The sequence below is a fragment of the Gracilinanus agilis genome, chromosome 1, assembly GCF_016433145.1.
Source record: "Gracilinanus agilis isolate LMUSP501 chromosome 1, AgileGrace, whole genome shotgun sequence".
NCBI classification, from domain to species: Eukaryota; Metazoa; Chordata; class Mammalia; order Didelphimorphia; family Didelphidae; genus Gracilinanus; species Gracilinanus agilis.
Window position 1 is genome coordinate 758172059 of NC_058130.1, and position 25392 is coordinate 758197450.

Here is a 25392-nt window from a genome sequence, read left to right on the forward strand (position 1 = left end):
CAGAATAGATGAGGTGGCAAGCATAAATTGAGTCAGATTATATAAAGGCTTTGAATGCCAGGCAAAGGGACTTGGACCTTACTTCTAGGCGACAGGGAGTAAATGGGGAAAGGAGATGATTATTTTAGGCTTTAGATAGAGTGCTCTAGCAGCCTGTAGAGGACAGATTGGAGATAATATGGGGTGAGAAGCAGAGATGTAGGTGGAGGCTTTGTAGAGGCAAAAAATCTGAGAAAGGCAACTCTCTTTCAGAGTCTCCTGGATCCAGGACCAGAAGATAAAGTAAAAGAGCCTGTGAAGACGGAAAGGGGCAGAGCCAAGAGCAATGACAGCTGTGTGCCCTCCATCCCTAAATGCCCGGGCTCCTCAAACAGAAAGTCCCCCAAGGGGAAGCCTGACATGGAGAAAGCAAGCAAAGGCATGGATCGGGCCTGGAGAGACATGGATCTCTACCAGACTCCAGCCAAGGATCTCGATAAGTTCATTCAGGACGTTCTCCGACCAGACACGGGTTTCCAGGAGCAGCTGGGCAAAGTCACAGACACTATCTTCAAGTGCCTCCGGGAAAAGTGCTTCCGATCATCTTCTCCGGCCATCCGGGTGCTGAGGGTCAGCAAGGTGAGAAGGGGCTATAGGGAGGGGAATAGGCTCTATAGTCTGGAGTGAGGGGCAAAGACTTCCCAAAGCTCAGTGTCTCTCCCAGACAAATGGTCTTCAAGAGGTCTGTGGCTCAGAAAGGACTGATCCAGGCTGTTCCTCCTGGGGTCCAGGGACCAAAACAGATCCTTCTGGGTGCCCCTCTCCTTCTAACCAAATGATGGCATGGAGATGAAATCTGCTTAGGAGGTCCATCCAAGTTGAGTTGCGAGGGAAAGATGTGGAAGGAGAAGACAGAAGTGCCTGTCCAGTTTATTTCAAGGGGAGCCCTTTCAAGCCAACTACATATACAGCAAGAGGCAACAAGATATAATGGGGAAAGTAGGTGATACAGTGCCTAGAGTGCTGAGCCTGGAGTCAGAAAGACTCTTCTTCCTGAGTTCAAATTCAGCCTCGGATAATACCCGATATACAATCTTGGGCAAGGCACCCAACCCTGTTTGCCTCAGTTTCCTCATCTATAAAATGAGCCAGATAAATAAAAGGCAACCCACTCTAGGTTTCTCCCAAGAAAACTCCAAAGAGGGGTCACAGAGTCAGATGTGACTAAAACACCTGAACAACAAAAGGTGATTCAGTGGATAGAATGCTGATCCTGGAGTCAGGAAGACTCGAGTTTAAATCCAGCCTTAGAAGGGCAAGTTGCTTAACCTGCCTGCCTCAGTTTCCTCCTTTGTAAAATGAAGATCATGATAATACCTGCATTCCAGGGTTAATGTGAGGATCAAATATGGCAATATTTATAAAGTGCTTAGCACAGTAGTAGGTACTTAATTAATGCATATTTCCTTCCTTCCTTCTTTCCATTAAATGCCAAAGTTTTGTATTTGAACTCAGCAGTAATGGGATTGTCAGAAGGCTGAAATGAGGCAATGTGTGTAAAGCATTTTGCAAAGCTGTCAAACACAAGTTTCATGTCTGCTCTCCATTCTTTTTAAATTAATTTGTTAATTAATTAATTTTGAATATTTTTCCATTGTTACATGATTTGCTCTCCATTCCTATATGAGGTTTTGGTTCTGTACAGCCCAGCAGGCAGCAGCTTTCTGACACTGAATCACTGACAAGCAGTGAGATGTTCCTCTCAAATCCATGAAGGGCTCGGGAGAGGCCCTCAGTGCTTTTCCAGCTCTGATGATCCATTCTCTTTCTCAGACTAACTAGACTTCTGATTTCCTTGGTATTGGGAGCCCTTAGAGGAGGAAACTTCCTCTTTTCATTGTTTGAAGGACTTACCTAGAACACTGAGAAATTAAGTGCCTTGCCCAGGTTGGAAGGACCAGAAGGTGTCAGGAGTGGGATTTGAACCTTGGTCTTTCTCATTCTGAGGCCAACTCTTTAGTTGGTTCCCTGCTCCAGAGATCATTCCAAAATGTCATATTTTGGGGATGGCACTGGGTCTGGCATTGGACCAGACTGACACCCAAATGGGACCCTAGAAGACTAAGGGAGGGGAATATAGACCAGATGACTGGGAACCCAAAGGAATTTGAAAATATTAATTATCTATGCATTACCATCTCTATAGAGAAAATGATTCAGAAATCGGGAGCCAAGAAGCCAAATGGCTGGCTGTTTAATGGATTCTTTTCCATTCCCCAATTGGATTTTAGTGATTTCTAAGTAGTGGTCTACCTCAGGACCTCAGGCTGCTCTTGTATTCCCCTCAGGGTGGCTCCTATGGCCGGGGCACAGCCTTGAGAGGAGGCTGTGATGCTGACCTCATCGTGTTCCTTAGCTGCTTCAAGACCTATGCTGACCAACGGGCCTGGCCGCCAGAGAACTTTGCTGAAATCCGGGCCCAATTGGAAGCCTGTTGGCAAAACCAATCACAGACCTTGAGCCTCCAGTTCTGTCCCCAAGAAGATCCTGGAGCCTTAAGATTCCAGCTGGTGTCAGCTACTCCCCCTGGCCAGGTGGACATTTCCCTTCAGCCTACTTTTGATGCCTTGGGTGAGTGCCTGGGCAGCATGAGGGGGTGTCCTTCCCCAGACAAGAAACCATTATAACTCTATAATTCTCTATAAATGCCATGGGGATTTGGATTTCTTCCATTGGAACATTCAGAGTCTGCCATACTTTATCGGTCAAGCTAGTAAATCACTTCAAGTCCTGTGTGGCTAACACTAAGAGTCATCACAGAATAATAATAATAATAATAATAATAATAATAATAATAATAATAATAATAATACATATTTATACAACACTTGAAGGTTTTCAAAACACTTACAAAAAATATTATCTTATTTAAGCATAGATAGGAAGGATGAGAGAGGCTTCAGAATGAAAAACGTCTAAGAGCTGGGCATGGCCTTGGGAGAGGGAATGTCAGAGCTGGGAAGAGCCTTAGAACAGAGATTATTCTTAGCAATTCCTTTAGAGAGGAAATTGCTTTATTATCACTGAATTGTACATTTCTAGAATTAACTGTTGAAAGCATTTCCGTGTATATTATTGTGATGCTTTTATATCATTTGATTATCACAACCCCTCTTAAAGGAGTAAGTTGACTTGTTAGAGATCTGAGAAACTAAGGACTCATGTTTCCCAAATTGTGGCCTTGTCTTTTTTTCCCCCAAAATTGGTGTTTCCAACTATAGATATGCACTCCACATTTCTCTGCTCATAGAACTTTTAGTAAAGGTAAAAAGACTGGAGCAAAATCTATTGGACATCAACTGAGAAAAAGAAGGCAGGAGTCATAATCATGATATCTGACAAAGCCAAAGTAAAAATAGATCTAGTTAAGAGATAGGGAAAGTAATTATGATAAAAGGCAGTATAGACAATGAGGAAATAGCAGTACTCAACATGTATGCACCAAATGGCATAGCATCCAAACTTCTAAAGGAGAAATTGGTGGAGCTTAAGGAGAAAATAGATAATAAAACTATACTAGTGGGAGACCTGAACCTTCCTCTATCAGATCTAGATAAATCAGACCAAAAAATAAATAAGAAAGAGGTAAGAGATGTGTATGAAATCTTAGAAAAATTGGAGTTAATAGATATATGGAGAAAAATAAAAAGGGACAAAAAGGAATACACCTTCTCTTCAACAGCACATGGTACATTCACAAAGACTGGCCATGTACTAGGGCATAAAAACATGGCAAACAAATGCAAAAAAGCAGAAATAATAAATGCAATCTTTTCAGATCATAATGCAATAAAAATAATAATTTAGCAAGGGTACATGGAGAAGCAAACCAAAAATTAATTGGAAATTAAATACCATGATTCTCCAAAATCGGTTAAAGAGCAAATCATAGAAACAATTAATAATTTCATTGAAGAGAATGACAATGATGAGACATCTTACCAAAATCTATGGGATGCAGTCAAACCAGTACTCAGGGGGAAATTTATATCCCTGAGTGCATATATTAACAAATTAAGGGCAGAGGTCAATGAATTGGGCATGCAAATTAAAAAACTAGAAAGTGAACAAATTAAAAATCCCCAGATGAAAACTAAATTAAAAATCCTAAAAATTAAAGGAGAAATTAATAAAAGTAAAAGAACTATTGAATTAATAAATAAGATTAGAAACTGGTACTTTGAAAAAACAAATAAAATACATAAAGTACTGGTCAATCTAATAAAAAAAGGAAAGAACTTTTAGTACCCAATGCCCTTCCTTTGTAAAACCTGGACATCACCTCATAACAGCCAACTCTCTCCATTTTTCCTCTCTGGACTTTATGTCTCCCAATACTGTGGCTCCCAGTGTCTGCCCTTGAGCCAAGTCAAGCCAAAGGGGAGAAGCTGGGGAGAGCCAAGCAGTCCTAGACAGAGAACTGAGACAATTCATAGAATCACAACACTTGAGGGTCATAAGGGACTTTGTTGGATTCTTGAGAATCCCAGCTCTCATACAGCTGACAAGTGGTCATCCAGCCTTTGCTCAAAGCTCCCCAGAGATGAGTCTTCCTCCACCACTTGGGTCAGCCTATTGCACAGTTGGTCAGCTTTCACCCTGAAAAAGCCCAGTCTGGCCTCCTTGTAGCTCCCTGTTCCTGGAGGTCATGTCCCACTTTATGAGGCCCCAAATTGCATGTCACATTTCCAATTCTTGTTGAGTTTGTGGTCCACTAAAACTTCCAAGCCTTTTTCAGAATTTCCAGGTAACCAGACCTCTCCGTATCTTATACTTATTGTTATGGGCAGTATGATGCTTCTGGATTGGGCCTGATAGAAAGATGACCCAAGGTCCTCAGATGGTATAAGGACCTAAGCTGAGTAAGTATGGGAAGCCTAAGAGAACACCAAGATTGAGGTAGTGAACACCAGGTCCCACAAATATTTATAGCTCATCTGAGCACCAGTTCCCACCTACAGTGCCCAAGACTAAGTGACTAGGTGAGAATCTGTGAACTAAATCACACAGCTTCTCTGGTTACTTATCTTGGGGCTGAGTTAATGGATTGATGGTGTGAATGAGGATAGATGTTGATATTAATTGGACAACTCGATAACTGTGACTTAACTAAAATATTCCCTTTCCCCTTTAGATGCAAGACTATTAGACTGATCTTTATGATAATAACAGCCTTCATCTAAATAAGTTTTAAGGATTTAATTATAATAAACTCAGGGGAAGGATCAGGGTTGAGGAAGAAGATGTTGGGAATCTATGCTAGACTATAGATGATTAAGTTGGATGATCAATTGATAATCAGATTGCTTCTGTTGGCTAGAGAGGTTCCTCTCCCTCTTTGGCCCTGGTCAGGCCCAGCACCTTGACCCTGACCAGGGGGTGTGAGTTTGATGATGTTCTTCTTGATAATCAGGAAGTTGGTATATATCTTACAGCTCTATTCAGTAGTTGGTGATGTGGTAATCAGTGAAAATAGGACTAGAAACAGGATACAGGTGACTTGAGTAGGTTGTTTGACCTATCCATCCGACACCTGGGGTCCCTTTCTCACAACTGAGAGAGTGTTTGATTCAGCTTCTGAGTTTTTATATTTCTGGCAGCAACTGCCTTTTGCCCCTTGGCTCATGGCATCTGGGTAAGTTCCAAATTCTAAACTGTTGGTTGTCACTCATCCTGTTCTCCATTTTCTTGTCAGAAATTGATATTGCATTAGGAGTTGATTTCTTATTCCTATATATGAGACTTTATATTTATCTCCACTGGATTTCACCCTTTAAAGGATTTATTTGTTTTATTTTTGTTCTGAATTTATCAAATACCAAGTGAGGCAGCTAGGTGGTACAGTGAATAGATAATAGGATAAGAGATAAAAGGAAGACATTGAGTATAAATCCCATCTCAGACCCTTACTAGTTGAGTAACCCTGGCAAGTCACTTAAAATGTGCCTCAAATTCCTCCTTTGTAAAATGGAGATGATAATAATAGCACCTCCTTCTAGGGTTGTCATGAGGATCATTGAGTTAACTTATATAAAGTGCTTTGCAAACCTTAAAGTACTAAATGAACGGTATAATGAATAATAAATAAAATGGGCACTCTCTTAATAAAAGAGAATCAGACATAAAACTAGAAATCTATCATGTGAAACTTACTTTTAAAAAATACATTAGTTTAGCCTAATGCTCAGAGCCTTGTCAATATCTTTGGGGATCCTGAGCCTGCCATCTTGGCTGGTAGCTCTCCCTCCCTCTTTGAAGTCATCCATATTTTTAATGAGTAGGACATTGATAGAAATTTCAGATCTTTTACTAGTCTACAATGAATGAGGCTTGGGAATCATCAAGGTAGACCCTGTGGCCCACCTTAGATTACAGATTAGAACCTCAGAACCTATTTGGCTGTTGGTGATGCAAACCTTAAGCAAATGACAAGATGGTGCCATGGAACAAACCCTAGAAATAGAGTCAAGAGCCTTGGATTCAAACTCCCTAAAAACAACTTTGATCAAGTTACTTCTTTTTTGGTTCTGTATAAATGGAGATTTCGAACCTTGGACTTCATCCCCTATAAGTCCCTTAGTATTTCCCAAAATTCCTTCTTTCTCTCTCCTTTCATGAGCACGGCTAAAGTGAGTTTAGCACCTTTTTCACTCTAGCATTTTATGTTAGTTTATTATTCATAAAACTTTATTAAATATAATATCTTAGGTATTAAATATTAATTTAAAAATCTACATTGTCTGGTTCCTGATCTGTAAAAGAAAGAAACCCAACTAGATAATTTCTAAGGTCTCTTCTGGCTCTAACCTATGACTTCAAAGAGATTTCTCACACCTTTCCTATTGGACCTGTGATTTGGGGGAGGGAGAGCATGAGAATAAGACAGTCTTTTGGATCAGTGTGGGGAAACTGGCTTCTCTTTGTCATCCCCAACCCTGAAAGAGAAAGCCTGTTTAATTTGTGGCAGAGGCAATATGTATGTTGTTTCTTTACAGGGCCTCTCAACGCTGGCTCCAAACCTAGACCCCAGGTCTATGTAGACCTTATAAGCAATGGTTCTCCAGCAGGGACATATTCACAGTGTTTTACTGAGCTCCAGAGGAATTTTGTCAACAGTTGTCCTTCTAAGCTAAAGAGTCTCATTCTTCTAGTGAAACACTGGTACCAGCAGGTAAGATCTTGGACACATGAGCCCTGACAAAGAAATGCTGCAATTAAAACTATTAAAATAAAATCTCCAAACTATTTTCTTTCTATAAAAAAGGAAATGTTTATAGTTTATCCCTAATACAGATGGTATTTGTTCTTGGTTTTAGTTAGATAACTACTTGTCATTTTAAGGAAAACACCATTTATTCCAATACTTTCTAGTATTTTCAATAGAAATGATGTTATATTTTGTGAAAAAAAAATTCTGCTTTTATTGAAATAATCATGAATTTTTTGTTTTGTTATTAAATGGTCAATTATGCTCATAGTTTTCCTGATATTAAACCACATCTGCATTCCTGGTAAAAATCCAGCCCAATCATTGTGTATGATATTAGGGATATATTACCATAGTCTCCTCACTAATATTTTATTTAAATTTTTCCATCAATATTCATTTGGGAAATTGATCTATAATTTTTCCTCTGCTTTGGCTTTCCTTGATTTAAGTATCAAGATCATATTTGTGTCACAGGAGAAATTTGATAGCACTCCTTTAATTATTTTTTCAAATAGTTTATGGAAGATATGAATTCATTATTCTTTAAATGTTTCGTAGGATTTGCCTGCAATTCATCTGGTCCTAAGGTTCTTTTCTTAGGAAGTTCATTTATGGCTTAGTCAATTTCTTCTTCTAAGTTAGATTTATTTAAGGATTCTATTTCCTGCTGAGTTAATCTGGGCAATTTATATTCTTGTAAACATTCATATTTTTTATTTAGATTGTTAGTTTTTTGGCATATAGTTGAGTAAAATAACTCCTATTGTTTTTATTTTATCTTTTTTTAGTTATAAAAATCACATTTTTAATAGTGGTAATTTGATTGTGACAAGCTCACTCTGCCATGAAGGAATCTATTACTTTGCAGCAATGGTCTGTGGAGGGCAGTCAGGAACTCAGGAGACCTGAGTTCAAATCTGACCTCAGGCACTTACTGACTAGGTGACCCTAGACAAATCATTTAACCATTTGCCTGAGTTTTCTCAACCGTTTAATGAACTAGAAACAAAAATAGCAAACGAATTTGCCAATCAAAAAAATCCGAGTTGAGTCATGAAGAATTGAACATGAATGATCAACCAAAGAAAAAATTACTTCATTTAAAAGAATAAAATTAGTCAATGGTTTATCTATTTTATTGTCTTCTTTTCTTAAAGGAACTAGCTCCTAGGTATATATATATTAGTTCAATAGAATTTTTTGTTTTTAATTTTGTTTATCTCTCCTTTGATTTTCGGGATTTCAATAGTGGTGTTTAATTCAAGATTCCTATTTTATTATTTTTAAAAATTGTTTGCCCAATTATTGATCTCCTCTTTCTCTCTTTTATTGATATAAGAATTTAGAAATATAAATTTTTCCCTAAGTAAAACTTTGGCTTTATCCCACAAATTTTGATTTATTGTCATTAACTTTATTTTTTAAATCCTAACCTTCTGTCTTAAAATTGATACTAAGTATCAGTTCCAAGACCAAAGAGTGGTAAGGGGCAGGCAATTAGGGTTAAGTGACTTGCCCAGGTACACATAACTAGGAAGTGTCGGAGGCCAGATTTGAACCCAGGACCTCCAATCTCTAGGCCTGGCACTCTATCCACTCTAAGTCATCTAGCTGCTCTAATCATTAACTTTAATGAAATTATTGATTGTATCTATGATTTGTTCTTTGATCCACCTAATTTTTTAAGATTCAGTTAGTTTCCAATTAATTTTTAATCTATATTTAAAGGCCATTTATTAAATGTAACTTTTCTTGCATTATATTTAGAAAAAGATGCACTTAATATTTCTGCTTTTCTGTATTTGTAAAGATGTGGTATGGCCAATTTTTGAGAAGGTGACATGCACAGCAGAGAATAGGCATATTTCTTTCTATTCCCATACAGTTTTTTATAGAGGTCTACTATATCTAACTTTTCCAAAATTCTATTCATCTTCCTAACATTTTTCTTGTTTGTTTTAAGATTAGATTTATCAAGGTCTGAAAGAAGTAAATTGAGGTCCCCTACTAGTTTTACTATTTCTTTTTGAAAGTCATTTAACTTTTCCTTTTAGAATTTAAATACTATGCCATCTGGTACATTTTGATACTAATTCATAGTCTGTGGTACCTTTTAGCAAAATGTGGTCTCCCTATTTACCTCTTTTAAATTAGTCTAGTTTTGGATTGAGAGTCAGGCCTAGAGACGGGAGGTCCTAGGTTCAAATCCGGCCTCAGACACTTCCCAGCTGTGTGACCCTGAGCAAGTCACTTGACCCCCATTGCCCACCCTTACCACTCTTCCATCAAGGAGCCAATACATAGAAGTTAAGGGTTTAAAAAAAAATAAAAATAAATTAGTCTAGTTTTGTTTCTCTTTTGTTTGAGACCATGATTGCCATCCCTAATTTTTTAAATTCAGCTGAAGCATAATAGATTGTACTTCAGCACCTTATTTTAACTCTCCTTCCTCCCTTCCCCTTTTTTTCCTTATATATATATATCTTTTTCAAGTGTCTTTCTTGCAAATAACAAATTGTTGGATTTTGGTTTCTAGTTCATTCTGCTATCCTCTTCTGTTTTATGGGTGAGTTTATACCATTCATATTCACAGTTATGAATACTAACAGTGTATTTCCTTCTATCCTATTCTCTTATCCTTTTTATACCTTGCCCCCTCTTAAGAGTCTATTTTGTGTCTGACTACTGCCTTTCTTAATCTATTCTCTCTTTTCCCCCTCCCACCTTTCTCATAACCCCTTTAAATAAATAAGTCCTATTATAAAAGCTGACTTTTTTTTGAAGATTTGCAAAGTATTTTACATACATCAGCAAATCTCAAAATGTGTTCTAGGGAACTCTGTGCTCCACAAGGTCAAAGTTGTTTTCATAATAATATTGACTTTTAATTTAAAAAATGATAAATGTTAATAGATAAAACCCAGAGAAACAGAAACTTTTGGGGAATCCTTAATAATTTTTAAGTGTGTAAAGGTATCCTGAGAACAGAATGCCATCTAACGTACAATAATATTGCCTTTAAACCTTACAACAACTCTGCAAGAGAGTATATCAGATCTCATTTTAATTTTATCTTTTACACTTATCTCATCAGGTAGAGGGAAAGCTCCCAACATCAGGAAACTTGTCTTCTCTTCTGTTACCTGTAGCACCTAGCATGAGACACACAGTGGTAAAGATCTATGGATTAATTGCTTTTGGTTCAAATAGGTCACATCTCATAAAGCAGGCAGACAAGACGATGAGTGCTTGCCCCCAGTCTATGCCCTGGAGCTCTTGACCATCTATGCCTGGGAGCAAGCTGGGAGAAAGAACAAATTCCATGTGGCTGAAGGTTTCCGGACGGTCTTGGACCTTATTCGGGAGTACCAGCAGCTCTGCATCTACTGGACAGTCAACTATGACTTCTCAGATAAGACCATCAGGAGTTGCCTACAGAAGCAGCTGCAGAAGCCCAGGTGTCAAGTCTTCTCCCCTACCCCTTCTTGGTCCTTCCTACTGTGCTCCTCTGGAGTTAAAGGCCAAGCCCAAAGTCAAAAGTAGGCAGAATTGGAAAGGAAGAAAGTAAGGTAATCTGGAGCTGGTGGAGAAGCCCAAGAGAGCAGGTGTTAGCTAAAGAACCAATAATAATTATTATATCTAGAATTTATTTAGTACTTTAAGGTTTGTACAATGCTTTACATATGTTCTCTCATTAGACCTGCACAGCAACCCTACCAGATAGGTGCTGTTATTCTCACTCTGCAGATAAGGAAATTGAGGTTAAGGGACTTTGCCCTAAGTCAGGCAACTTCCCTAAGACACGATTTGAATTCAGGACTTTTTGATCTCAAGTCCAGCACTATCTCTACTATGACAATTAGTTGCCCTTCTCAAGGGATGTGATGGAGCCTCTTAGCTATTTCTTCTCCAATCTCTATTGTACCAACTGGGTCCCACGTCATATTTCTTCTTTGTGTCCTTCCCTCCAGCCTTCCCTGATCCCATGGCAGAGAAGGCTTCCTCCTCATTTATCCTATGTACCCCAAATTGCAGGCCCCTAATCCTGGATCCAGCAGATCCCACCTGGAATGTGGGTCAGGGGAACTGGGAGAGGCTGGCTCGGGAAGCCGAAACCTGTGGGAGCCAGTCCTGCTTTGTGAATGGGGATGGGTCTTCAGTGCAGCCATGGGATGTGATGGTAAGGGGCAGGGCCTCTCCAAGGAATGTTCTCCTTTCAAGGGGAACACTGTGATCTTTCCCCCAAATACTGGTATCCTGATGAGATCAGTCATGATGAAAAACAAGGACAAGGGCATTAATAAATGGGAGAGCATCCAATATGGCACAACCAGGATGGCAAAGTATCCTGAATCTGTGGACACATTAGGATGGATTGAAGGAACTGGGAATGCTTGGAGTAAAGAAGAGAAGGCTAAAGGAGAAGGTGGGAGGGATATGATAGCTATGTTCAAGAAGAGCTGCCCTGGGTGGTCTGGGAAGGGGAATTAGACCAGTTTCATTGGATTTTGTTAAATGACACTTCATAAAGGACTTTCCTCACAGGGTTAGGTGGACCAAGTACTATTATTGCCATTTTACAGATGGGAAAACTGAGTCTCAGAATGGCCCAGGGTCCTAAGTCATCTAAATTCCAGGTCAAAACTGAAGAGAAATATAGTCTTATTTTGATGGTGGTGGAGGATTAATTGAGCTGTTTGGGTATATCTGAGTCTCAGTTGTTTAGGGTTTGTTTTTTTTTTTTTTCAGTTGAGGGCATTCCCATATCAATATTCCCACCCTAGGCCTAGACCAAAGTTCAGGTCAGCATGATATAGTGGCTCTGAAGTCAGAAGACTTGGGTTCTAATCCTACCTCTGATACCATCTTGGGTGAATTGATTCTCTCTCCTGGGCTTCAGTTTCCTCATCTGTCAAAATGAAGGGGCTAGCTTCTGCACCCCAATCTATAACTCCATGATTTTTTGGGTCTTTCTCTTTAGCCAGCTCTACTTCAACAAACTCCATCCTGGGACCTGGACTGCTTCATCAGTAAATTCCTCCAACCCAACCGAGAATTCCTGGGACAGGTGAACAGAGCTGTGGACATCATCTGCTCATTCCTGAAAGAAAACTGCTTCCGGAATTCATCCACTAAGGTGCTCAAAGTAGTTAAGGTAAGCCACAATATGGTAGGGGGCAGCCGGGTAGTGGATTGAGAGCCAGGCCTAGAGATGGGAGGTCCTAGGTTCAAATCTGACCTCAGACACTTCCCAGCTGTGTGACCCTGGGCAAGTCACTTGACCCCCATTGCCCACCCTTACCACTCTTCTGCCTTGGAGCCAATACACAGTATTGACTCCAAGATGGAAGGTAAGGGTTTTAAAACAAAACAAAACAATCGGATCACAAACAGGCAGATCCAACTGAACTACTAAAAAAAAACAACCACAACAAGAAGGATAATTCCATTGAGTGAGGAGAGATGATCCAAGGATTAAAGTAGCCAGCTTTTTCTAATTCACTGGAAGACTTCCTAGAAATCTCAGAGAGCCCATCCCCTCCACCCCATCTCACTCCCCAGATCTCAGGCTAACTTATTTGTCTTCAGTAGACACCAGGGCACAATGGTAAGCAGCATTACCCACCTAGACACTGAGCTACCTTTGAGGTCTCAGAAGTAGTAGAAAATTCAGTTCTGATCCAGAAACGGGCATCTCCCAGGATAGTGGTTAGGGTCAGAGCCAAGCATCAGGGGAAAAACTTTAGGGAATAGTGAAAAGCACCCTGGCTTGGGTTCAAATCCTTCTTCTAGTGACCCATATAACTTAGGACAAGTCATTTAAACTCTTTTTTATTTTTTTGGTCTCAATTTCTTAATCTGACAAATGACAACATTAAAACTAGAAGATGTCTCAGACCTCTTCTAGGACATCTGAATGGCATGGGGGTTGGGTTGGGGGAGGAGAAGGAAATAACCCATAGAAGATGGGATACTTTTGCTCCCACCGGTCCTTCCTGCTAGACTACACTCAACCCTAACCTCTTCTTCACCAGATTAGATACTACCCATCTTTCCCTGTCCCTGAAGGCAGACAACGTGGCTTCCAATCCAGTCTCTGACATTTTCTACCTGTGTGGCCTCAGGCCCAAGTTTCTTTCTTAGTAAAATGAAGTGATTGGACTAGAATGATTTCTGAGGTTCCTTCTACATCTAGATCTGTGATCCCATGAATACTCACAGCCTTTGTCTACAGCACACATCCCAGGATGTACTGGAGCAAGCTCACACCAGCTTTGAGAGCTGCTTGTTAAATATTCAGTGTGATTATTTACCCTTTGGAAATAGGCAAACACTACCGATCAGGGTTTGACTCATTGTTTTATTCAGCATCTAAACTTATGAAAATGATGGAGAAAGTGCTAATAATCTGTGTTAAATTTCAAAGTGGGCTATGGATAATTTTGGGGTGAGGAGAGGAGTCAGTTGTTAAATATTTTCTAGCACATCCTTGAATTGGAGCATCAATCACAGTCAGCCTGGCATCATAGTTCTATGAGAACTTTTCTAATCTCCATCCTAAACTGTTTGGCTCATGGCCAGGAAACACAAGTTAATGAGAGGCATTATTGTTGTTGTTGTAACTATTGGTATATATTTCCATCTTTTTTATAGAACTCTGGGTAAATGCTTGTTGAATAAATGGACCAAAGTTGAGTCAAAATCTAGACAGACCAGGGTTAGTTCAACCACAAAATCCGGACACACCAAGATAGTCTGATATGAAACCAGCAAAGGGTCTGGCATCTTCTTACATTATCTCATCAGATTCTTGCATCAGTCTCGGCAGGAAGGAAGGTAGGGCTCGTTATCTCAAGTGGAAGAAACTGAGGCACAGAAAGTGTTCATTACTCACCCAAGGTCATACGGTTAGTAAATTATGTGATCCAGATGGGAAGCCAGATGGACCCTGCATCCAGTACTTTTTCCTCTAATGTGGAAATGGAAGAAGAGTCAACCCTGGGGGCATGGAAGAGTCAGCAGATTTCTTGCCCTTAATCTAATGTCATTATCTGTATAGAGAATAAGGAAACCTAATTTCTGCCAGAACTAAGGCAGGTTGATTGGGGCTAGGTCCCAAGGAAGGAAATTTAAAGGGCAGCAGTCCTGGTTGTCCTTTACAAAAGAAGGCAGGAGAGATTCCTAGTATGGAGAGGAGCCCTGTGAAAGGGCAATGAGACTAGGAGGCTCCTGCTATGTGAGCAGTTAGACTGTGTGGCTCACATGGCATCTCCCAGGTATTTGTCAGATGAGGGAAGGAGTCAGAGCCAACAGTGGTAACCTATCAGGTGCTTCCTCATAATCTGCCCCAAAAGGAGGAGAACCACAGCCTAAGGACCAGGGGCTGGCTGGAAAGTGATTCTCCTCCCTCATGGAGTACCATGACCAGTCAGGACAGAGGAGAGATGGGGCTCTTCACCTTGTTATAGAAGAAGTATCTCCTCTTTGGGTTCATGTGACAGATTCCTGCTGCCCAAATAAATCTACCACAAATGAAGAAATTATAGAGGTAAAAACCTAGGTTTTATCGGGCTTAAGCACAAGTTCAAAAGGAAGAAAAATAATACTGAACCCAGATTAGGATTCTTTTTCGTTTAATTAATTAATTTATTTTAAAATATTTTTCCATGGTTACATGATTCCCAGATTAAGATTCTAATGAGGTTTTTATAGACAAAAACACATCAGAGAGATGAAGACATAATTTATTTTCTGTATTGTCATCTCATTCATTCTTTTGGGCAGTTGGGTGGTGCAGTGCTAAGCCATAAAGTCTGACTCACCTTCCCGAGTTTAAATCTAGCTTCAGATACTCCCTGGCTGTGTGATCCTGGACAAGTCACTTAACCCCGTTTGCCTCAGTTCCCTCATCTGTAGAATGAGTTGGAGAAGGAAATGCCAAACCACTCCAATATGTTTGCCAATGTTAGGATTAAAATTATCTTGAGATGGGGCAGCTGGGTATCTCAGTAGATTGAGAGCCAAGCCTAGACTGGAGGTCCTGAGTTCCAATCTGGCCTCAGACACTTTTTTTTTTAAACCCTTAACTTCTGTGTATTGGCTCCTAGGTGGAAGAGTGGTAAGGATGGGCAAGGGGGGTCAAGTGACTTGCCCAGGGTTACACAGCTGGGAAGTGTCTGAGGCCATATTTGAACCCTGGATCTCCTGTCTCTAGGCCTGACTCTCAATCCACTGAGCTACCCAGCTGCCCCTCAGACACTTCTTAGCTGTGTGACCCTGGGCAAGTCACTTCACCCCCATTGCCTAGTCCTTACCTCTCTTCTACCTTAAAACCAATACACAGTATTCATTCTAAGGTGGAAGGTAACGGTTAAAAATTATCTCAAGAGACTGATTTGGAAGTAAGAACAGCAATTTATTAAATATATACCTTCTTATTGGTTGGACCAGCACCGTAACTGACAAAGAGATATAAGTCTCTAAGGCTATCTTTAATGATCAGGGACAACAAGGAAGCTGGGTCAGGTAGCTTGATAAATAAGAAGTTTTGGAACTCTTTATTCAGCTCCTGCTTTGACCATCCCAAGATATCTCTGATGGGTGGGTAGCTAATTAAGCAGTCATCTACCAAACCATCTACCTCTCTCCACACTGATATCAGGAGGAACACAGACCCAGGAAAAGAACCCTTGTCCCCTTCACTTATTAACCAAATTCTGTTAAAAAGGAAGACATTCCTTGGGATTCTCAAGGACAAAAAAAAAGGTAAAAAACAGTGGAATCTCGAACCCAGATCCTAGCCACAGGAATACACAGAAACTCTCCCTAATATGATATAAGAATTAAGATATGAAGAATAAGTCCTCACCCCAAGAAAACCCCAAGTTGGGTCAGGCAGAGTTGGACATGACTGAAATGACTCAACAATAACATTCTTTTAGGCTATAAAAGTGTTTTAAAAGACAGATTCATCATCTCCTACCTCCTTCAGTATCATGGACATTGAACTCCAACAGAATCATACATTTATCCATCCCTGAAGGAAACAGACCTAGTTAAGTTCAACTAAGTCAGGTTACAATTAAACTACATTTAGAAGGTCCATAATGGATTGATTGAGAGGGGAGATAAGCATCCTTACAGTCATTGTCAGGAAAATCCTTCCTCCCATGACTAAATCACTTTGGGAAGTGATTCTTATCGGAGGAATATCAAAAAGTCTTCCCTTAATTCTGACACTCCATTTGTCGGGTTTTTAGTTAAATGAGACAGGCTTTCAGTTAGCCAAAAGTTGCAGAAGGAATAGTTTTAAGCCCTGAATAATAAATAATAAAAGAAATAGTAACATCCTCATGACAATCTACAGAATTCTCAAAATAAGGTGGGATAAGACCTGGGAAAGAAGCCAGTAATTCAGCTCCTATTAAGGGGCAAGAGCATCTTGGAAATATCTCTGCCTCCTCCATCTTTTCTTTCTTTGGAAGTTTTGCCCTCCTTGGCTTTCCTGCCAATGGGAGCCAGTGTTTATATGGAGCACTCTCATCCAAACTCAGTTGCTTGTGTTGAGCTATGTAGCCTCTATGAAAGAGAACTGGATTGGGAGTTGAGACATCCAATCTCATTCATTCCAACATTCCAACACTATTTCTGGGCCTCTTTTTTCTCTTTAATAATAATAATAATAATAAAAATAATAATAACAATTACAACAACAATAACAATAAATATTTAATAAATAATAATAAACATTTAAATAGTGTTTTAATATCCACAAAGCACTTTACAAATAACTCATTCAATCCTCATAATTCTAGGAGATCAGTGCTATAGTTATCCCTATTTTACAGTTGGGGAAACTGAGGTAGACAGCAGTGAAGTGAGGGACGTGTTCCCTGGGACCTAGTCCTGATTACCTGCCTTAATTCTGGCTCTTTGTCAAAGCTAGATTTCCCCATTCTCTATATAGGTATAGATTCTAGATTAAAAGTAAAGAAATCTTATTCTCCCTTGGCCAGGGTTATACAGCTAGTAAGTATCTAAAGGAGGATTTGAACTCAGATCTTCCTGACTCCAGGGGACTCTATCCACTTCAACAGTTATAAAAATGAAAGATTAGACAAGGTGATCTCCAACACTTCTTCAAACTATACCAGTCCTTGAGTGTCTCAGTTCCACTTAAGGTTTCTACCTCAGCTTGGTCCTAATATCAGTAAAAGTGGAATGACTTTGAGCAAGTCACTTCTCTCTAGTATTTCAGCTTCCCCTTCCCTAAAATTAAAAAAAAAAAATCCCAACTACTATGACTCATTTTATGTTTAATCTGCATTACTAACATTTTCTCCATCAATTTCCTATGTGCAGACAAACAACAACAAATCAAGCCTTAATTTGTGGGGTTTGTTGATTTCTAAGATGGAACTACATTAGATATTTAACAATCGGCTTTCACTGGCTATGCAAACTGACTCCAACACAGGGATGATCATAGGAAGCTAATAAATGACCGCAGAAGGTTCTTATTCTGGGCTCTCTTGTCTCCGCCCTGGGGCCGCACCGGCTCCTAAGGGAGGGTGTCTTCCGGGATCTTTGATCTCAGCTTGGCCCTGACCTAGTCCCTTCTCTCCCCGCTTCCCTCCCCGCATTCAGGGAGGCTCCTCAGCCAAGGGCACCGCTCTCCGGGGCCGCTCAGATGCTGACCTCGTGGTATTCCTTAGCTGCTTCCGCGGCTACTCCGACCACGGAACCAACCGCGCGGAACTCATCGCTGAAATCCGGGCGCAGCTGGAAGCCTGCCAGCGGCAGAAGCAGTTTGAGGTGAAGTTCGAGATCTCCAAGTGGGAGAACCCCCGGGTGCTCAGCTTCACCTTGTTCTCCAAGTCCCTGGACCACAGCGTGGACTTCGACGTGCTTCCTGCCTTCGATGCGTTGGGTGAGATGAGGGTTGTAGGGTGCTCCCCGCTCCTCCGTCCTTATTCTCCCTCCGATGCTGCGCTGCTGGGGCTTCTCACTTCCTCTGAATGTCTCTCTTTCTTCCGACTCTGATCCTTGTCCAGATCTCGGAGAACCCGAGTGCAAAGTGGAAATCTGTTTGCCCTGGGTTGCTGCCTATTTGCCTTCAACATGCATTTTGAGGTGCTGATTAAACCCTCCACACTGGCACAATTGGTCCCCAGAGGACAGCTGACTGTTAATTTCTTTTTTTTTTAAACTTGAAAAATGTTATTTAATTAATTGATTTAGAATATTTTTCCATGGTCATATGATTCATGTTCTTTCCCTCCCCTCCTCCCAGCCCCCTCCTGTAGCCAAAGAGCAACTCCACTGGGTTTTACATGTGTCACTGATCAAGGTCTATTTCCATATTATTGATATTTGCATAAGGGTGATCGTTTGGAGTCTACATCCCTAATCATGTCCCCATCGACCATGTGATCAAGCAGCTGTTTTTTCTTCTGTGTTTCTACTCCCACAGTTCTTTCCCTGGATGTGACTAGCGTTCTTTGTCATATGACTGTTCCTTTTTCAGGAGTCTAGGGGTAACCCTGAGAGGCTAGCTTCTAGAAGCATCATTCACAAGCCCCTACCAGTGTGTTTCCTACTGGTCAATGGCTTCCATTAACTTTTTATTTTTATTTTTTAATTTGTAATCCTTAACTTCCATCTAGTATCAGTTCTAAGACCCAAGAGTGTCAAGGGCCAGGCAATTGGGGTTAAGTGACTTGCCTAAGGTCACACAGCTTGGAAGTCTCTGAGGTCACCTCAATTAACTTTTGGCAAAGGTATTTACTGAGAACATATGGAAGGAACAGATGGTATGAAACATCTTCTCCAGACTGAGGCTGCACTCCCCCTGAACATGAAAGGTCTCTGAGGAGAAGGAGCTCTAACAATACATTGGGATGAATACTCAGAAGAGCTGGCATTGGCAGTTCTTTTCTACCTTTGAGGAGGACTTATAAAGGTCCCTTCAGGTATAATGTTCTGCTAGGCTCTGAGAATCAGTACCTTTCTAGTGTCCATTTGACATGAGGGAGTCATACACCCTAAATCTGTTTCCCTCTTCACACGGTTATCCTCCTGGATCCTTCTATATTCTCATCATTTCAGTGAAACTGCTTTCTCCAGTAGCACCAATATTTCTTAGTTGCCAAATCCAATAGTCTTTTCTCAGTTCCATGTTCTCAGCAGCCTTTATTGCTACTGATCACTCTCTCCTTGATACTCTCTTCCCTCTAGGGTTTCAGGTGGCTCCTCTCTTCTGGGTCTTCCTCTCCTGCTCCTTCTTGGGCTTTTTCCCTCAGTCCTTCTTCAGATCATGCCCTTTCCAGATGTGCCCCACAAGAATTCTGTCCTGGACCCTCTTCTCTTCTTCCTCTATATTATTTCATCTTCAGGTCCCATGGATTTAGTTACCAACTCTAGGGGGATGATTTTCAAATCTGCTTATCCTATTCTAACCTCTCTGCTCACCTCTAATCTTGCATTCCCAACTGCTTTTCAGACATCTTGAATTGGATATCTAGTAGACATCTTAAACTCAACACAGCCCAAACTGAACTCTATCTTTCCACCTTCCCAAGTTTCCTTAGTACTGTAGAGGACCACATGTACTTAGTAGAGTGCCTGGCACATCACAGACACCAAATAAATGTTTATTGACTGACTGATTGATGTCTGTGTCCACGTTGGTCCTTAATATGTCCTTGTCCTCTACTCTCATTTACTGCTACAATCTCTCTAATAGCATTGTCAGCTCAGAAGGGAAAAGGACAGAGAAGGGGTAGAGTTATACTGGCATCACTCCTCCTTCCTGTTGATATCTTCTGGTACAATCAAGGGTCTGCCTCCTCGAGGTACTCTCACATCTATAGTTCTCTCCCACTTGGCTGCTTTACTGTTGGATATATATGACTCTAACTGGCTTCCTGTGTTATACAAGGGCCCAGAGGTGTATCCAATTCTTTTAGTCAAGCACATTTCCTGTGTAGCATCATCTTTTTCCCAGTGATCAAAGTACTTCATTCCTCTCAAATTGTTTAAGAACTTACTTTACACCTAATTTATGCTTTTTATTTAAACATTAATTCAATTCACCTGTCTGAAACTTCCTAATTATATTAATTGGGGTAAGAGTATATACAGTGCCTTGAAAACTCGAACATTAATGTTAGCTCTTATTGTTATCTATTTGTATTTCTTTCTCTTTCCTTTCTTCTTTCACTCTTAATCTCCTTCTCTCTTTTTCTCCTTTTCTTTTTTCTTAGCAGGTTATAAAACATGATATATCTTTTCCTTCCTTCCTTCCTCCCTTCTTTCCTTCCTCCCTCCCTTCCTTCCTTCCTCCCTCCCTTCCTTCCTTCTTCTCACCCTCCTTTGATGTCTCCTTTTTTCCACCTCTCCATTTATTTCTTTTTATTTTTAAATTATATAAAGGTAAATTGAGATCATAGAGAATGTCAGAGTTCAGGAGAACCCTTGGAACAGAGAGTATCAGAGCTGGAAGGGATCTTAGATTAGTCAACTCATTAGTCAACCAGCATTTATTAGGCACCTACATGCCAGGCTGTATACTAAGCATGCGTTTGGATGCCTAAGATCACAGAGAGTTCGTGGCAGATTTGGAACTAAGCCCCAGGTCTTCCTCATCTCTGGAGTGGTCCTTTACTCATCAGCCAATGGAAGTGGGCTCAGTGGCTTGTGAGGTTCCTTCCAGCTCCAGTTCTATGGCCCCATGATCCTGTAACTTCTCTTCATGTACTGATTAAAGATCACTTAGGACAGAACCTAGATAGGCAAGATATTTTAAAATAACATATGCTCTTATTCACTGAGCTGTAAGATGTAAAGTTTTCAAGATGAACTATACCTTCAGTTTTGCCTATCTCACATGCAAAAGTTTCCGCAAAGCTCACATGACACCTTACATAAGGGTGAACTTAATACACTGGTAATGGAATTTGGTTTTTTCCTCCATCATTTTAGGTCAACTGGGCTCAGGCACAAAACCCAAGCCCCAGGTCTACATTGATCTCATCGACAGCTACAATAACGGGGGCGAATTCTCCACCTGCTTCACAGAACGGCAGCGGGATTTTGTTGTCTCTCGTCCCACCAAGCTGAAGAGTCTCATCCGCCTGGTAAAGCATTGGTACAAACAGGTAAGGCCCATTGGGCAGCCCCTTTGATTCTACAGTACTGAGCCTCCAAAGACTTTTCCTTGGGTTCTAAGGTCTGTTTTTACTTTTACTTTCTATGGTTTAAGTTTACTACCAACTCTGAAATTTTAGGTTCTAAAAATTCTTCCAGATCAGACATTTCATGTACTAAGGCCCCTCTCAGCTCTGACAGCCCATATTCTAAGACCCTCTCCTCGTGGACATTCCCTGTTCTAAGGCCCTCCAAGCTCTCATATTCCATAGCATAAGGTCATTTCCACATCAGGGCTGAGGTATAGTAGAAGGGAAGGCAAGGACAGGAATTGAGTGGCCTCTTCTCAAAGACAGAGATCACCTGTGGTCCAGCCTCCTGGAAAACATCCAACTGGTTCTAGGATTCTATTTCTGCCCTTCCCGAGTTCATTTCCTCCCTCAATTACAACCACTCACCGAATCATGAGAATGATAGCTCGCAAAGACCTCGGAGATCATCTAGTCCAATCCCTTCGCTTTATAGAGAAGGTAACTGTGGTCCCAAGAAGATGAGTGTCTTGCCCAAGCTCACACAGGTAATGAATAAGAGAATCAGGATTCAAACCCAGACCTTCTGACTGCAAATCCCATGTTCTTTCCAAATGACTAAACCCTCCCAAAAATACAAACCAACTCTTAGACCTCCTGAGGCTTTGGGGAGTGGAGTAGGGAAGGGTGATGTCTTTTTTCCCATTGTCCTTTCTGTTTTCTCTCACCAGTGTATGAGAATTCCCAAAGGGCGAGGGGCACTCCCCCCACAGTATGCACTAGAGCTCTTGACCATCTATGCCTGGGAACAGGGGAATGGGACAGCCCAATTCGACATGGCTGAAGGCTTCAGAACAGTCCTGGAACTGGTCCAGAATTACAAGAACCTCTGTATCCACTGGAAGGTCAACTATGACTCTGAGAATGAGATCATCAAAAATTTCCTAACTCAGCAACTCCGGAAACCCAGGTTCTGTTCTTTCCCTCCCCTTCTTGTATGGTCTTCATTCCCATTACTCACCACTCAAATCAAATCAAGAGGCACCTCGTGTTAAGTGCTGGATTCTTAAGGGAAGGAGGAAAGGAACAAGAATTTAAGTACCTACTCTATGCCAGGCACTATGCTAATAGCCATTACAAATATCATGTCTTGTAACAATTATATTTTAACTCTCTCCACCCCTTCTCCATGTTTTCCTCTGACTAGATAAAATCCTGAGTTCTTTAGCACCCAACGGGCATGGGGCATGGATACGGGTCTCTATTTGTGAGGCAGTGGAGAAAGGCACCAGAGGGAATACAGGATCACAAATTTGAAATTGGAAGGAACATCTGATGTCATCTAATTTAACCTCTTTTTTTTTTTTTGATGAGGAAACTGAGACCCAGGAGTAGGGTAGGGGATTAGTCTGGCATAAGGAATGGGCTGTGGATGATCCATATATGCAGATAACCAATAGCCAAGAGTTAGCTATAACTAAGATAGATTCTCTTGAATGGAACCCGTAGGCCAATCATCCTGGATCCTGCTGACCCAACTGGGAATCTGGGCCCAGGCACCCGCTGGGATCTTTTGGCAAAGGAAGCTGCCTCTTATGCAAACTCTGTGTGCTGTGCAAACAAGTTCGGGGACTTTGTCCAGCCCTGGGTACTGAAGGTGAGAAACATCTTTGAGTGGCTCAGAATTGGGGGAGGGAGTTGGAATCTCCTGAGGTTATGTGATGGCAGCTCTGGCAAGGAGATGGAAACCCCAAAAATGTCTAGAGCTGAGCAGTTTCAGTAAAGAGGAAGAGAAAAGGAGACAGCTATGGAGTCCAGATAATCCTTCCTCATCCACATTTGATGATGTGATCCAGGACCAAGAATGAGAACTGAGACTTATCGGTTTCCCTTCTCAGATGCTTGTGTCCCTTGATGGTGCCCTTGGATGATGTCTTGGTTTTCCCAATGGCCCATTGGAGAATCTCCCATTTGCCTCCCAACTTTCCCAGCAGAGGTTTAAGATTAGAGAAGGTGCAATGGGACTTGTATAGACTGGCATCATCATCAAAGAGATGACCTTTGTATCCCTTTAGGACACTGCGTGAACCTGGGAATATCCTGCTTCTGAACCCCAAATTCTTAATTGTGGGGACATCCTGGCTATCGCTCCCTCTGCAGACGGAACTATCCCATGCCCATCCTCTCATCCAGAGCTGAGATTCAAGATCATTTGCCAGATGTGTGTGCATTTGCTTCTCCTCGAGGCATTCTCTCCTCTATATCAAATCACAGCCATATATATACCTCTCCATTTCCCCCTCAGAGATTGTCTTAACTATGGATTATTCTTCCAGTTGGCAAGGTTGCCAACCATTTTTTCTATTCTCTCACCCTTTAGATTCTCCTTCCCCATGCTTCAGGTTTCTGTACTCTTTTCTTCACTATGTTGTTTTCTTCAGAGAGCTCCTTCCTTCTTGTAGCTTCAGTTATCACTTCTGCAGAGGACTATTACATTACCCAACCGTGATCTGTGTCCAGAACTTCATTTGGATTTCCTATCAGCACCTCAAACTCATGTTCAAAACCAAATCACAAAATGCCAGACTTATAGATAGGAAGACGTAGGTTCAAGTTTTGCCTCTGATATTTTATAATCATGCACAAGTCATTTCATTTCTCTGAGAGTCAGTTTCCCTATCTGAAAAATGGAAATATAATAATACTTGGAGCACCTACCTCACAGGATTGCTATGAAGTTCAAATGAGATAATATCTATAAAGGACTTGGCAAACCTTGAAGTACCGGATTAATGTCAGTTAGTATTATACAAGCACAGAAAGTCAGAGCTAGGAGAGGCCTTAGAAAATAGGATCTGAAAAGAAGGGAATTTGTATAAATAAATCATATGTTTTATTGATGTAATTTGTTTCTATATTACTTAGATTTCCCCCCTTTCTCTTTCCTTCTTAGAGAACCTCTGTGTATAACAAAAGTTGTTTTTTTTTTTAAGAAAAGGAAGGAAGAAAGAAAAGAGGGAAAAAGGAAAGGAAGAAGGAAGGAAGGAGGGAAGGAATGGATTTTATTGGCATCTTTTATTTTTACTTTGCCTGTATTTCCCCTTTTATCTGTACCCTCCCCTCCCCAGAGAAACAGTTCTTATAATAAAGAATGTTTTCAAAAGGAAGAGACTAAAATGAAAAATCCAATCAACGTATCAGAAAAATCTGGCCTTGCATGCAATGTTGCAGACATGTGAACTCTGGCTTCTGCAAAAGGCAAGGGGAAATGTCTTCTCATATCTCTTCTTTGGGGCTTCGCTTGTTCTAAATAGTTTTGCAACTTTTATTTTTGTTTCTTTCATGGTGATTATTTTTTTCATTTACACTGTTGTCATCACTGTGGATTGCTTTCTTGGCTTTGCTTTCTTCACTTTTCTGGCCCCAACCTACTTGTCATTATCTCTGGCTCTGAGTTTCTGTCTCTCTGCCTTTCTCTTTTTCTCCCAATCTCTGTATTTCTCTTTCTCTTTACTTTGGGCCTCTGGCTAACTGTTTCCCTGTCTGTCTCGTTATTTCTCTGTCTCTGTCTCTTCTTTCTCTCTCCCATATCTATTAGCTCCTTCCTTATTGCCTAAAGATATGTTGAAGCCTCCTTTTTCTTTAAAAAGAAAAACAAAAAATACCTTTCCTTTATTCTATCATCTTCTCAATCTATCATCTTAGATCTTCCTTTTCTTTTCACAGCTAAAATCCTAGAAAAAATAGTTTCCACTCACTGCCTCTAATTTCTCAGTCTCTTCTAAATTATCAGAACCCCAACTCTTCACCAAAACTGCTATCTCAAAGGTTACCAGCGATCTCCTAGAATATAAATGTTATCTCAATGGTCTTTTCTAGTCAGCATCTTCTCTGCAGTGTTCCACACTGTTGACCACCCACCACAATTGACTACCCACTTCTCTATGGGTTCTTATGACATGGCTC

General features: G+C 40.7%; 1 protein-coding gene across 1 annotated transcript in view; it reads left to right on the top strand.

The window, feature by feature from the left end:
* LOC123256875 (2'-5'-oligoadenylate synthase 3-like) overlaps positions 1-25392 on the top strand; it is an 81163-nt gene that overhangs the window by 7515 nt on the left and 48256 nt on the right. The window contains exons 6-15 of the mRNA XM_044685433.1: positions 440-618; positions 2328-2610; positions 7107-7210; positions 10496-10707; positions 11285-11429; positions 12231-12404; positions 17897-18179; positions 21233-21408; positions 22158-22396; positions 22936-23083. Coding sequence (XP_044541368.1) covers positions 440-618; positions 2328-2610; positions 7107-7210; positions 10496-10707; positions 11285-11429; positions 12231-12404; positions 17897-18179; positions 21233-21408; positions 22158-22396; positions 22936-23083 — 1943 coding nt within the window. The remainder of the gene's footprint in view (positions 1-439; positions 619-2327; positions 2611-7106; positions 7211-10495; positions 10708-11284; positions 11430-12230; positions 12405-17896; positions 18180-21232; positions 21409-22157; positions 22397-22935; positions 23084-25392) is intronic.